This window comes from Argopecten irradians, chromosome 3 (genome assembly GCF_041381155.1).
Source record: "Argopecten irradians isolate NY chromosome 3, Ai_NY, whole genome shotgun sequence".
NCBI classification, from domain to species: Eukaryota; Metazoa; Mollusca; class Bivalvia; order Pectinida; family Pectinidae; genus Argopecten; species Argopecten irradians.
Window position 1 is genome coordinate 29,465,850 of NC_091136.1, and position 16,510 is coordinate 29,482,359.

The window sequence follows — 16,510 nt, forward strand, 5'->3', positions numbered from 1 at the left end:
TAAAAAACAATTTTACAGTACATAAATTATGTGTTGCAACTAACGTTTAAAAGGCATCTGATGCCATTTGAATGATTTTCACAGCTTAATTCATCAAATCTTATGGGTTTCAATAGATTAACGAAGAAAAATTAACATGCAAAAATTTTCGCCCGGTTACGGCACATATAACTTCTGCTGCTATTGGTTATTATCATTACCAGGCAAAAATTATATATATAAATGAATTTGAAAACATTGAAATGTACGGATCTGAATGTATACGTCTGTAGGGGTGTTTGTACCCTAAGTACCCTAGGGGTATTTGGATATACTCCTAAACAGTTAAATACAGCAGAATACTTCGATATGTTACAAAAGTTCAGATATTTTTCAGATGGTTCGAGTACGATTTTGGAAAGAAATAATATATTTTAACTTAGGCCTATATACTATGATAAAACAAAATGCACTTCCGGCTTTGAATGTCTGATTAAAAGACAGGTAAATTGTTTATTTTCATGCTTTCAAAAATCATATTAAAACATATTAATCGGGAAAATGCAAAGGGAAAATGTCTATAAACCGGAGGTCCCCTCTGCCGCCAACAAGACAAAGAATGAGTTTCCAATCTCTATGTAAATGTTTCTGAAGATATACCAGAAATCATATGGGCCTATAGCCTACATCTTAATATGTCTCTGTCTATATCAAACTTGGATCTTGTACATCGTATATCTACAGGTCTATCTATCTATACCCTTCTGATTACAAAAGACTCTGTGAGAGGGCTTTAATTTATAAAAGTTTGAAACTTTCATGTGTTTATACAGAAACATAAATACATAGAGATTAGAAACTCCTTCTTTGTCTTTGTTGACAGGCAGCGGGACCTCCTAACTATACTAACTACTTTTAATTGTATTCTTTTAAACGTGATATTTTTGCATCAACACAAAGTTTAAACATTAAATCATGGTTTGATGTTACCAGTTTTCCCGCTTGATGTTATTTAATATGATTTTTGAAAGCATGAAAATCAGCAATTTTACCTGGTTTTTGGAAAATCAGACATTTAAAACCGGAAGTGTATTTTGTTTTATTAATATACAAGTTAAAACAGTATTTTTTTCTATCCAAAATCGTACTAAAACCATCAAAAAACTACTTAACTTTTATAACATATCAGAGTTATTCTACTGCATTTAACTATTAAGAGTTTATCTAAAAAACCCTTAACACATACAGAGGTACATCTGCCGATCGTAAAAATGGCGGAGTTGCCAATCTCTATGTATATATATTTCTGGTTTATACCCCAATGTGCATATGATCAGAAACATATTATATGCAGAGAGTCTTTATGTTTCTGATGTGATTTAATACAATAGACCGGTTTCAAACGTATTGATTTAGTACCAACAGCTACGCTACTTTTGATATTGGTGTGTATTTAGTCCAAAATATAAATGTGCAATTCACAGGGATCTGAGAATTAGTTACAGATTATATAATCATGGACCCACCAGAGTGCCCTAAGACCAGTTTTACACGTTTTAAAGTTCTAGATAAAAAAACAATCTGTAACTAATTCTCAGATCCCTGTGCTGCTATTGGTTAGTCTGTTAGTACCAAACTAGCCTAAGATCTATTATTTGGGTACTAGGCCTATGTCCATAAAATAGGGGTTTTCTGGTGCAGAAATAATGATACTGTAATATATAGCTCCATGCTGATTATTATAATCAAGAGTGTGAGTGTAGATATATGCATATAAGTAGATTCTACTGAATCCCAATGTCACGAAAGCAGAAAACAGCTGATTTAGAACTCTTCAGTGTTTTGAGCAAACGCGGGAACCGTGGGAAATAACTTGTGAACCCCGTAGACAAGCTTAACACATTCAAGATGGCGACCATAATGGACTGAAAGCGATGTTTATGGTGCAAATGTTATTACAAAGTACCCCTCGAAATCCAAAGGTATTTTAAAATTGTGGAGTTACTCCTTGCTACTTATAATTTGAACAAAGGATTGTTTATTGTGACATCATTATGACTGAATTCTAAATAGTCAAATTTGAATTTGCAGATCGAGTGGCGGTGGATTCAATATCGGCCAATGTCTCGTTGATCTGGATAAAAAGTGTTATATATGACAGCGGGGACAACGTCTTTGACAAGTAAAATAAGATCGTCCCAGAGTTGATAGCTGAAAATGGCCGATTCCAGTACGAGAAGACGTGTAAAATTGTACATGCTAAATGAAGACCGGCAATGGGATGATCGTGGGACAGGTCATGTGTCATCGGCCTATGTTGAACGATTGAAAGGAATGTCTCTTCTGGTCAGATCGGAAACAGATGGTTAGTGGATACAAATGCTACGAGAATGTATAGATTTTAAAGATATACAAATTATATCTATATGTTTTATTTCGTCGACGTGTGCAAGCGTTGTAGACTGGTTTATATTATGTAGGTCAACCGTCGCTCGCTAAAGCAGATGCGGTCGGTATGGACAACAAAGCACACGTGTATTCCCTTGAAATCAAGGTCTCAGAAACATTGAAAATTACATCAAAATAACAAAATCCAGTTATTAGATTACTCCCCATCCCTCCTTATACGAGATTCCGACCAGGTTTTCACATAACCACAGGTTCGTTGTATTGACGTAGGTCAATGCATCGTTGACAGTGCACCCGGTGACCTGATAATCAAGAAAACTGTTATTGTGGTTTTATTTCTTGTGTAGGCCTATCAGTGATGGATATTGAATTGGTAGAAAATAAATCTTTTATCTTTATCAACTAAAATCGGCACATTTTCCAGTGACTTTTCTCCTTACATAACTGGGGTCGGTAAACGACTTAATTCCCAATGCCAAACCCCTCTATTTTTTTCCCAGTTATGATGAAAAATTCTCAAATCAAATCTCTGAAAAACAAACAAAACTGAAAAGTTCTCCCCTCGTTGTTTAATCTAAAACAAACTACTCTGAAACTGTAGTTGTGGCCGTCACCTTTTGATAAAATGAAACTGTTTTCTGTTTTACAATATCTAATTACTAATTATACCATGTTCAGTAATGGGTAACTTTTTTCCAAAACTGCTCTTTTTGCAATTAAAAATTCCCAATTTGTTACAAAAACTTTTTTTCCAAAACACCCTGAAAAATCACTGTTTTCCCCAGATATTGATATCTTGAAAGTGCTCCTAAATGTCGGATCATTATAAATGTTGCCTGTAGAAAAAAAAAAAAATGGATATAATCTAAACCAACAAACTATGGCCATGAGACTTCAAAACTAATAAAACCCAAACTGTAACTTTAATTTTCCCAATTATCAATATTCATGCTAAAATTAGGTAATGCTCCTTCCCAGTGGAGATGGGGGAGGGGCATGTAGAAAGTTGTTGAAAATATCAGAATTCACAATTGTGAATTGTCTGCTAAAATAAAAACCAATATGCATGTGTCTTCATCATGATTAAAACTTTTAATGTGAAACACGGGAACATGATTATTCTGTTGTATAATTATGAGTTTACGATTCGCAAGTAGAACCAACTCTTTTTTAGTTTTATCTATTATCAACATTTTACATCACAGAACTATTTTTATTATAGCTGTGTCTGCTCACAACTATGTTTGTGTTCACAGGTTCAATCTTGCTGGAATCCAAGATTCAACCAGACACTGCTTATCAGAAACAACAGGTAACTATTTTGTGACCTTTTATTTGATTTCTTTTACCACATTCACATCTAAGATTTCAATTTGAAAAATGGCAATTATAAATTTCAATATCAAATATTAAATTATGACCTTTGTATAGTTCTGGCAGATGGAGTACATACAACTTTGTGGTTGCATCATTGCAGGTAAAATGATAAGGCAATTTACCATAATCTTTTCTGTTTTCAGGAAACATTGATTGTATGGGCAGAAGCTGACAATTATGACCTGGCCCTCAGTTTCCAAGAAAAAGCTGGTTGTGACGAAATTTGGGAAAAGATCTGTTCTGTAAGTAAAACAAACCAGTAGTAAAATTCTTTTGGACAAAGAGTTTATTGTAGAATGCTTGGATTCTGTGTCAGTATTTTGGAAAACAATGAACAAGAAATCATTTGAAGTTTGACAAGTATTGATGACTTTATAAAGAAATCCTTGTATGGAATATCATCATGGATTGATACTTATATGATAGGGGTTTAAAATGAATTATTAATTATATAATCATCAATTACACTGTCAATAATATCTACATATCCATATTTTGTTTGATAAGAAAATTATTCTAGCTATATAGTTTGGCAGAATTATTACATTTTAACTGAAGCAAATAAAGAAAAAAATCATTTCTGAAGTAAAAACTTAATTTTAATGTTCAATTATACAGATTTTCTGCTTCGTGTAACATCAATTATTTATAAAACATTTTCATTTGAAGGTACAAGGAAAAGACCCATCTGTGGACATTACACAAGATATCGTAGAGGAGTCTGAAGATGAGCGTTTTGATGAAATGCCTGATGCTGCCCCACCTATTGAGTTGCCCGCTTGTGAGCTGAGTAAGCTTGATGAAATCTCAGAACTCTTCAGCAGTGTGCTTCCGTCACCTATACGTAGAGAAAAGCTTTTCTATGCGATAGAAACTGATGGCTATATAAAGAAGTTGCTGGACTTGTTTCATATGTGTGAAGACTTGGAGAACATTGACGGTCTCCATCACCTGTATGAGATCTTTAAAAGTATATTTTTATTGAACAAAAACGAATTGTTTGAAATCGTGTTTGCAGATGAAACAATATTTGATGTTGTCGGAGTGTTAGAGTATGATCCATCACTACCACAGCCAGCCAAACACAGAGAATACTTACGAAACACTGCCAAATTCAAGGAAGTCATACCTATCACAAATCAAGAACTTCTCAATAAGATTCATCAGACATACAGAGTTCAGTACATTCAAGATGTGATATTACCAACACCCTCAGTCTTTGAGGAAAACATGCTCTCTACGCTGACATCTTTCATATTTTTCAACAAAGTAGAAATTGTCAGCATGATTCAGGTAAGTGTAGGTGTCATCAAGACCTTGATGTTGTCATCAGAAATATGAAAGGTTTGAAAATGTTGACATTAATCCATATATATGCTGTTGCTACAGCGAAATATATAAAAACAAATCATCCCATATCCTTTTAAAAACTTCTTTTCTAGGAAACCACAGCCTCAATGTTTGAACATATTCAATGCTTAATAATTCAATTCCATCCCTTACATTCCCTGTCCATAATAAAAGCTTCTCCGCTAGGAAATCACTAGAATGAATATACATACCAGGCCTACTATATGTTTCTACAATTTGTTGAGTTGCTGTATAATTGTCCTTTTGTCAAAAAATAATGTACCATTGTGAATTTTATACTTATACGGTTCAATTTTATTGTCTTGTGTATAGGTAAGTGATATAAAACAAGTACAATAAAATGCATACAAACATTTTAATAATGATTTGAATAATCATTACTTTACTTCATTAGCAGTGATAGGCACCAATTGCAGCTCTAAAGATGACATCATTATTTGTCTAGAAGTCCTTTTAGCTACAATATCGCAGCTAGGAAATCACATCTTTGATTTTCAATGATTTGTTATCTGTGTGAACATATTCAGTATGTTGTTCCATGCATCTCAAGTCCGCAATACAGAGCATGGAAAAAGGACATATGAAAAATTATTGAAAACTGTAAATTTTACCTATATGGTTTGCAATTCACTAAATTGGTTAAGTGGAAAGGGATATCTCAAACCAAGTTTTTTTTAATGGATGTTCATGATCAACTCCAGGCTTGTCAAATTATGAGATCAGTCCTGTCCATGAAGGTTGCAATATATTTTTCCATTTGACAGATCCTTTGATTATTTTTCTCTCCTATTTGAAAGGAACAATTTAGTGAAATAAATTCTGCCATGGAACCACAAAGCAAAATCAAATGTTTTATAAAAGTAATGTTCTTGGCTTATAGAAATTAAACAAAAATACATGATATATAAAAAAATTATGGTGATCAAGTTAATATTTGTTACATTGCAAACACTGATGACTTAACAGACAATTGTAGACAGGTCACAGGTTTACCAACTACTTTCATTAGAACTGGTTTATTACCAACATGAAAATTACTTATACTCTTTAACAAACTAAATTCAAAAAGAAGAAATTCAGTTGTTTAGAAGCTAAGTATTTTCATTTTACCATGTGCATGCATCTTCATATGACCACTGTTGTGCATCAAAAATATACACTCAGCGACTGTTCTGCAAGTATTGATGGTGTTACACAACTTAACTGTGTAGTGCATGAGAGCTGTCTATATACCCTCCTCCCATGTCAGAAAATATATAAAGGGTTCTTCCAAAGAAACTTCATAGGGTTATTATGTGGTTCCTATAGCTATAGGGAGAAGACAACTTGATCGCTCTGTATTTCTCATTTCAAATTAAGAGAAAATCTTAAAATTAGATGCAGCTGTGTTGTAAGATTGTATAAGTGTTTTCTCCTGTTAGTAAACACAGTATACTTAACCCTGTGAATATGGGAGAAAGATTTAGTGAGTGTTTTATTAGGAACCCAAGGGAAGTTAGCTAGTTATATATATATATAGCTATATATATATATATATATATATATATATATAAATAAAGAAAACACAACTATAAAACAATTTTTTAAATGTTTCTTTTTTACTATATAGGTGCTGTCAAATCATCTTTCATCTGTGATTGATGGAATTAGACAGTTTCGTTTTTACATTCCTGTCAAAGTAATATGTGAAGACAGTTGTGATAATTAGTATATTTCAGGAATATTAAGTTTTTATTTTTTAACTGTAACATTTTCATCAATGATATCAATGTCTGTGTATATTTCCACAAGCCCTTTTATTTTCATTGTATACCAAAACAATGAGTAATATTAAGCATGTCTGGATATATATATAAGAAATGTGTTGAAAGCTTAAGCCTAGTAATGAAATATTTAGACTAAATAGTTTCAATGAAAAGTTACATATTTTCAAATTTTCAAAAATATCAACATATCTATCTGACCCATGAATTTGAACAAATAAACCAGATCTATTGATGATAATATTCTCCCGTTTACTTTTGTTACTTATATATACTTTAAACCTATATTCAGCAAATTTTATGAGTGGTATCATGATATGGTCAAGACCCATTGATAATACGTTCTCTGTGTGTGGTATACTGGTATAGTCTTATTACAGGGTTGTATATTTATTATATCACTGCAGTATATGTATCAATAGTTACTTTGTATTCTCATAAATGAATGGATTTCATTTCATAGGAGGATGAACAGTTTTTGACGACCCTCTTTGCTGAGTTAACAGATGATGAAACAGATGACAACGTAAGGCGTGATCTCATCCTCTTTCTGAAAGAGTTCTGCACTTTTTCACAAACGCTACAGCCACAGAGTAGGGATTCTTTCTTCAAGGTGTGTAAGAAGAAAAGATCTGATTATGTTCAGAATCTCTTGTCATTTACAATTGAAACTTGTAAGGTGTTTTGATAGTTGATAAGAGTGCTCGGAGCCATTCAACTTCTCGTGAGCCATGGTCCAATACCTAGCACTGATTGGGGGAAAAGGCAGGAGTTTGTCCTAATTAATCTTCAGACCGGTGCTTGCTCACATCTGGGGATCTGGGCCATCAAAGTGATTTGTATAAGTTTTTAACTAGTTTTGCAATTGATGAAAAATAGTCATGAATTTTATAATGAAATAATGAGTGTGACTGTTTAGTGTTAGCATTATTTTGGGAACAGAATGATTCATGGGGTTGCCTACCAGTACAGTTATGTATTCATATCTTGCGATGATTTGGGATATTTGTGATCAAAATATACAAGATTGATCTGTTAATTTGTTCAAATTTCTATTTAGTCGTTTTGCTAGTAGTGACATCAGAAATCTTAATAAAGAATTCTTTGATTTACAGATAATTAAAGAATTAAAGATTTGTCCATTTCTTTTCCAGACTTTGTCAGTCCTAGGAGTTTTATCAGCTATAGAAATTATCCTGGTAAGATTTTAACATAGTCCTTGAAAGCTGGCTATTGAGATTACCTCTATTAATCTATTAATAATTTTTGACATTGTAACAATCTATTAAAATATCAAAATAATTACTGTTATAATACATATATAGTAATTCTGACATTGTATTGACACCTTGGAAATAAAAGTCAATCGTTGATATTTACATGAAGGCCTGTTAATTATTATAAATCTCTGTGATAAACTTATGTATGTTATCTTCCCATTTTGGTTTTCCATCTTATTTAGTTGACGTAGTACTTACTTACTGAATTAGATATTTTTTCTGTTTTCAGGGTTTGGATGATACAAGGATGAAAGCAGCAGCCATTGACATATTTTCTTATATAGTGGAGTTCAGTCCGTCCATGGTCCGTGAATTCATTCTTCGAGAAGGCCAAAGTCATGATGATGTAAGATATTCTTGCTTAAATCAGTGATATATGTGGCAGTTGAAAACATCAGAATGAATTTTTAAACAAAATTTGAAAAGTCTGATGTTTTCATGTTTCTAAGACAGATGTTTGGTAAAAATTATATGGAAAATAAATCTTATCAAATGAACTTGTTATTGATAGCTTCTATAAATCAACTTATTTTCACATGCGTAATTCCTGGGCCTATAGAAAACTTGAAAATGAATTGGCAGTCATGAGAATAATTGCCACAAAAAATGATCCTCAGTAAAGCTACAGTAGAATCAAATAAGTTTAAATTGTGAAAGTAAGTTGATGTGGAAAAGTCGTTAGACACAAAAACGTGAAATTAAGTCGTTGCAAAAGAAATAAGTCGGTTTACAGTATTTAGTCATGAAAGTAAATTGATAATCTAGAGTAAATTATAAATTATCTGTTGTAGGATGACCTACTCATCAATCTAGTCATCGAACAGATGATCAATGATACTGACCCAGGTAAGTTCTCATTAAAGGGTGTGATCACAAACATTACCATAAATCTTCAATCAATTGTACTCGTTGCAAATGGTATAACAAAGTATAGATAACGGTGATATTCCTAGTACTTGATAATTACATATAGGAAGTATTTGTATTAATTCATCCTATTCCTTGGTCTCCAGTGTAAATCGCACAGTTTGTTTACTTACACAAATACTTGGACCACATTTTCTTTGGTTCTCTCATAAATGCATTTACCAAAGGGTTGAAGTAAATAAATGACAGTGCAATTTGCACTTATGACCGAGGATATATTGGACATCTATAAGTTGTTTAAGGTAGATTGATTTTATTAGACTCTTGACTTGATACCCCAACAATAGCCCAGTACTGCCAACACCCAAGAGAATGCTACATATTCATAACCTGTCAGTTGCCAATTCAAGTCACAAGGGTCAAGTACCATTGTAACTTGTATGAGTTACTTAAAAATATGTGAGTTTTCATACCTAGGGTTTATCGATTATGTTACTTGTTGTCCATTCTTTCTTCTGACAATCCTTTCATTCCTTCCGTCTTAAATTCACCTATGGATTTACAGGGGTTTTGGTATCGGGTGGCACTCGGTACATTTTGCCGGTTAAAGTTGTTTGTTGTACCGCCTGATTTGGGCTAAATGACATAGCTCACAGATAGTGAAGAAAAGTACCCCCTGAAAATGCAATTGTGCTGACTCTCCTGAAAGATGACGAAATCCTTAGATTTAACACTCATTATTCCATAAGTAGGTCATTGTCCTATTTATTGACCTTTGACCAACACTAAAGAACCATGACTTGTGGACTAACCAGTGTGGCAGTGAAATATATATATATATATATTTTTGTCATCAAAAACAAGTTAACAGCCGTAAATAGCACTAGCATTGATATTGATCTTTTACATGTATTTGGAATAGTAAAAATAAGATGGATAATCCTGTCAGATTAATTATATAAGTACACTGTTTTGATGGATTGAATACATCAGAAATATAAAGAATTTGATGTTTGTGTTTTAGAATTGGGAGGAGCAGTGCAGCTGATGGGAATTCTGCGTTTACTTATTGATCCTGAAAACATGCTGGCTACTTCAAATGTAAGGACACGTCTTTATCCATGTATTTGATATTCTTTGGTACTTTGTAACAGATATAGAAGCAAGTGCATTTGTAGTGTTATATTTTCCATGATATATAATGATTTCAAAATATCTTCAAAATAGTAGAGACCTAAAACATTTGTTGTTTTAATTTTCAGAAAACTGAAAAGACAGAGTTTTTGAGTTTCTTTTACAAGCGCAGCATGCATGTGTTGACCGCCCCATTATTTGCCAACACTGTGGATGTCAGACCAAGTAAAGGTATGGGTTTTAAATAGACAAAGTCCCATGCAAACTTAGATATTGTAATGTTAGTTGAAATGTTAGGGCATTGTTTTACATTTGTTTTTTATTAAAAAAACCAACAGCATAAAATTATTTTAAAGTTTTTTCTGCTTTATAAAGATATAAAGACATATATGTGTGAAGTTTGTGGTGTCATTTTGATTTAGCGTACTTTATCATGACATTCTCCAAAACAACCTTTACTGTCATTACTACTTTTGTCTATGACAAAAAATCATAAAGTAGACATGTGATTGTTAATTTTGATGTTCAAATATTCTTTATAGACAAAATGTCCCACTATACAGTATCTATAATCTCAGGTTACTTATGTCTTAAACATTTTCAATTTCAGATGATTTTCAAACAGCCCAGTTATCAAGTTTGATCTTAGAATTACTTACCTTCTGTGTTGAGCATCACACGTATCATATCAAAAACTACATCATCAGCAAAGACTTGCTACGCAGAGTCCTAGTCCTCCTCAAGTCCAGACATGCATTTGTAGCATTATGTAAGTTCAATAATGGTCTACTTCCTAAAAGAGTTGGCAAGTGGTTATCATGATATCAAGTTAAACCTTTCTTAATCAAACCTGTATAACTCAAATACCCTGGTATTGCTGGTCCCAAGCAAACTTTTCATATTCAGAGATTTACCATGATCCTGTTAACTAACTGTATTTGTGCAAAGCAGGCATTCCCCTCTCCGGTATACATTTATTGTGAAAATAAGAATGTTACACAATTTTCTTTAAAAAATGGAAGGTTAAACATAACTACCATGTATTCTATGAATAGTAAATGCTAAATTAATGGGGGTGAAAATGAAATTTTGCTCTTTAAGAATATCTGATATAAATTACTATATTGAAAAGGTTCATTAATAGGATGTGAACGTTCAAAGATAAAGGAACTGGTGTAAACTTTTATGACATTATTCTTCTTTTATTTAATGCCTGATGTTATCATTTGTAGGTGCACTGCGGTTCATGAGAAAGATTATAGGACTTAAAGAAGATTTCTACAATAGATATATAGTAAAAGGTTGTCTATTCAAACCAGTAGTAGATGCATTCAAAGACAATGGCAACAGATACAATCTGTTGAACTCGGCAATCATTGAATTATTTGAATATGTTAAACTGGTAAGTAGCAAATGTTATTATGTGTGAACAGATCTGCATACTAATATGTGAAAGTAATTTTACTGTTGCACTTTCTATATGAAAGATGTGTTAGTTTATAGTTCTACATGGAATTCTTTTTATGCAATTGAGCTTATATGGAAGAAAAAGTGCACTTGCCTTCACTGACAAAGACCAGAAGAAACTTTATGTTATAACATTAATGTATGCCTAAACATATCTCAAAATGAAGTGCATAAGGATTGTTTGAAATGACTGGAGCATTCACACTCTATGCACTTGTTCTGGAACTAAATGGAATTCTTTTGTATTTTACAGGAAGATATTAAATCCCTATGTTCACATGTAGTAGAAAGCCATATCAAAGATTTAGAAGTTGTTACATATGTGACAACATTCAAATCCCTCAAAATGAGATATGAACAACAACAAGAGAGGCTCAAAGAAAAGGCCAGTCTCGATGGGTAAGTGATAATGCTTTAATAGAATGGATACGTTAAAAACTGCATACTTGGTTTATACAAAAACCGCACGGTAAACTAATCTGCACCAAAATCACAGGTTTATAGAGACTTGCTGGTAGTGTTAGTGATAAATCATTGTTGAAAACTCATTATTACGAGTTGTTGTCTTGACTAGTGGTCAGAATGAGAAAAATGTTCCATGGATACTGAAAAATTAAAATGTATCCAATATATGAAGTATGAGATATACAGGCTAAAAAAAAACCCCCAAAAACATCAGATTTCATATAGAGTTTTTAAAAAATGGAAATAAGCTTTCTAAATCAAATCAAAAGAGAAATCTTTAGAAGTTTGTTCCCGAAAAGAAATTCTGAACAGGTTGACTCATAATTTCCTTTAGAGCTGTACGAACAAATACTAGAAAACAATGTGAAATATTTCATATGTGTGTTTATAGGACGCCTTCACTTTTACGAAACAATCGTTACCGACGTGATGCTCGTACCATGGAGGAGGAAGAGGAGATGTGGTTTGATCAGGATGAGGAGACAGATGATGGTGATTGTACTGTCCACATGTCTGACCTGTTCAAGTCCAAGTGCCCTAACTGTGTGGTTACAGTGGAGAGGGAGCCGGTTGATACTGAATTTGATCCCATCAATAGAAAAGGTAGGATTACAGTATTTGTCAGCATCTGTGATTGGTAGTATATACTGTACAGCCGGTCAATTCCCCCAGTCAAAACATTGGGGATTTGATAAAAAAAGACATTATTATTGGTTTTAAATTTCTGCAATCTGGCATTAAGGGTATATATCATTCAACAATTTCTTAATATTTTGGGGATCAAGTTTTCACAATCATAGCAATATTCCATGAATCATGGATGTATAATCCTTGGGAAAATAACTTGATACAGAGTAACTGCTTTCATCCTTAATGAAGATTGTTTGATAATCATTTAAAGATTTCTCATACATCAATATGATGTAAAGAGTAATTATAAATTTTAGGGAATGTTATGTTTTAAATGAATTGATGAACTTGCATATCAGATTTGTATCGTTTCTATTCATATAAACTGAAGGTGCATGCACTATATCTAGTTACACTCTGAATATTTTACTGTGTAGTGAAAGAGCAGCCAGCAGACCTCCGTGACTCACCCCCTCGCTTAATGAACAAGTCCTCACCCACCATTAACATCAACCTTCGGGCTGGAACAGGAAGTCCAGAAGCCAGTCCAAACAGTCCCCCTGGAAGTCCAGGTAATCCAGGAAGTCCGGACAGTCCTGGTTCCACCAACGACCCCTGTCCAACCCCCAACTGCTCCCCAAATGTCCCCATATCAACAGTAGAGAAAGCCAACACTATCACAGCAAAGCGGGTAAGTCATCATCATATTCTGATTTATACTGTTAACCAACTTATTTTTGCACTATTAAATTTTGCATAGTTCACGGACAATCAGAATCGCAAATATAAATTGCTGGGAAAGTGTTTTAAATTCATACAGAGAAAAGATAGAAACATAAAATCTAGACTGTAAAAGTGAATTTACTCTAGACTGTAAAAGTGAATTTAATGTGAAAGTCCTAAAGTATGAAAACAGACAAAATAGGCGGGTTTACAGAAGTAGGATAAAATTATGTTCAGCATTGCTTTTTTACCTTGGAGATAATTTTAAAATAGTTTTTGTTAACCTCATCTTACACTATCACATAAGAATATGAAATATTCCACAAAACATTTTTTCAATTTCACTTTTTTATGAGGCATTACAGAGCAAGGTTTAAGCGCATAAGTTATCCAGATTTTCATACCTACACATACAAAGTTAATGCTAAACCCTGTTTTGTATTTTGGCAGCCTACTCTAGTTGGTTTAGTGGATTATCCAGATGAGGATTCGGACGAAGAAGAGGAGGATGAAGAGGCGCCATCTGCTAAACGACAAAGATTAGCGACGTAACACAATCTAGTGTTGTAGTGTAGATGGACTAAGTCATTAAATATGTTGCCTCAACTGACCAACTGCCCCACACCCCCAAATAGTTGTCAGGGCTAAGACAAGAGATCACTCTCGGGTCAACTGTCGACCCCTTATCAGGCTGTGGAATGGGTCTCTTCTCATGCTTTGGCCAGCATCAATAGCAGTCAGGGTGCTAGTGAAACAATTGCCTGTGATCTGTATGTGGCTTGATAGAAACTTCTACCATTCCACTACATGTGTGAACTGTGGGGAATTCAATTACCAACGCAACATTTGTTGTTAGGAAATCATGCGACAATTATTGTCCTAAATCTAAATTATGTGGACCATTTGTGTAACAGAATGTTTCACCGTCTGTAGTACCTCAGGATCTGAATTTTATATCTTTTAAAACAAACTTTAAAAAGTCAAAGTAAAAATGAATGTGTTTGTGAGTCAGATGTGCCAATTCTACAATGACCACCCAGAAGGTGTTATTGTAGATTTGAAAACATAGACCTTTTGGTCACACTGCCCTTATTAAAAAGTACAATATTAGGTTCTTTCACACAAGTTAAATCCATTTATATTGCAGTGGAAGGAGCTGAAGGGGACCTAAAGGATGCCAGTCGTTGTAGGAATCACATTTAACTGGGATCTCAAAATCATGATGCATGCAACGTAATCCATTAACGATTATCTCCCTTGAGTTAGTAGATACAAATGTGAAAAGCATTTCCACATCTTTGTGTGATATTTTTTAAACCAACATGTCATTAAGTTCATCGTCACTTTCATTCACATTATTTTCATCATCTCCATTTTCTTTTCATTTCCATCTCAGTGCTTCATCAACATAGTAAGTAACCTTGTGTTGTAAATGAATTTTTGTACAGTTAATTTAACAAGTGGAAGTACGTGACCTGTTGGTCATACATACGGTCACAGACTTTTCTTCTCTTCTTGCTCTAGAGATTTTATTGAGAACTCAAATCTGTTGATACAAGATGAATGACTTATTTATGTTACTTGAAGATTAAATGAAATATTTTGTGTTGTCAAAAATATGAGTTAGGGCTGATTATTTTTCTGGCAGGGTGGATTATTTTCTGGTAGGTTTTGTCCAAAAATACAGGGGAGGACTATTTTCGGGCAAATGTGTAAAGTATTTTGTTGCGAATAAAATCTCATCTGTGCTACGAACATATAGTTCCTGACTGACAGAGTACAACTGTCAGAGGCAGCAAGCATTATTTAAATCTGCATGATTGGTGCATGCCCATTGTCATGTCGACATACCATTGTTATTTGTTCCCAGAGGGTGTTAATATGTACATACTTAAGATATATATCTATATAGTAATGAAATAGTCTGTGACTTAATTTTAAAGGATGGAATCACACAAACAAAGCGATGGTATGAACCCAAAAAAGAAAAAAATACAAATCTCATGCATTCATTGTGACGTTTTATGTATAAATAGGCTCATGTTTAATTAAAAAAATAAATATGACAGAAAAATAAATGCAATATGAAAACTAACCTGTTTGTTTTGTTTATCATTTTATTTTAACAAATTTCATTGACATGTGGTGGTACAGTCCGTGGTACAGTCCGTAGGATGGAATAACAGGCTAAACCTATATACATTCTCTCTCTGGATAGCACTGGATCATCTGAATCAATCTCCAAGTTTTGCTGAATTAAATGGCTATTCTAATTATCTAGCTATAGTAGTACCAATCAGTTGTAACGACAACACATTCGTATGGTAATCTAAATTGTTAGGAATAACATGGGAAATCCAGTATCAAAAAGGCTGATAGTTTGAAATAAGTGGAATGTCTACACTTATACCAAATCATTGCAGGATAAATTACGTTTGTACCTTTACAAAGGATCAAAGGAAATTTACTTGGAATTGAACCTTTAATATAGCGAAAAAGAATGAAAATCATTTATTCATGGACATTTGGATGTACTGCTTTTATATTTTTAGCCCACCATCATCAAATGGTGGGCTATTCAAATCGCCTTTCGTTCGTGGTCCGTCGTCCGTCCGTTAACAATTCTTGTTACCGCTATTTCTCAAACAGTACTGAAGGGATCTTCTCAAATTTCATATGTAGGTTCCCCTAGGACCCTCTAGTTGTGCATATTGCATTTTGGGACCGATCGGTGAACAAGATGGCCGACAGGCAGCCATCTTGGATTTTGATAGCTAAGTTTGTTACCGCTATTTCTCAAAAAGTGCTGAAGGGATCTTTCTCAAATTTCATATGAGGGTTCCCCTAGGACCCTAGTTGTGCATATTGCATTTTTGGACTGATCAGTGAACAAGATGGCCGACAGGCGGCCATCTTGGATTTTGATAGTTAAAGTTTGTTATCGCTATTTCTCAGAAAGTACTGAAGCGATCTTTCTCAAATTCCATGCATAGGTTCCCCTTGTACCCTAGTTGTGCATAGTACCTTTTAGGACTGATGCATAAT

At 33.5% G+C, this 16,510-nt stretch overlaps 1 protein-coding gene across 1 annotated transcript; it reads left to right on the forward strand.

Annotated features, from left to right (window-relative positions):
• The first annotated feature begins 1,821 nt into the window (after nt 1-1,821).
• On the forward strand, nt 1,822-15,560 carry LOC138318140 (serine/threonine-protein phosphatase 4 regulatory subunit 3A-like). Its single transcript, XM_069260270.1, has 17 exons — nt 1,822-1,961; nt 2,071-2,344; nt 3,645-3,700; nt 3,909-4,007; nt 4,435-5,058; nt 7,363-7,512; nt 8,054-8,098; nt 8,409-8,525; nt 8,971-9,025; nt 10,071-10,147; nt 10,309-10,411; nt 10,791-10,949; nt 11,413-11,582; nt 11,901-12,046; nt 12,504-12,715; nt 13,180-13,433; nt 13,916-15,560. Exons 2-17 carry the CDS (start codon nt 2,197-2,199, stop codon nt 14,015-14,017), a joined length of 2,517 nt encoding a protein of 838 aa, XP_069116371.1. The 5' UTR covers nt 1,822-1,961; nt 2,071-2,196; the 3' UTR covers nt 14,018-15,560.
• Nucleotides 15,561-16,510: the final 950 nt, after the last annotated feature.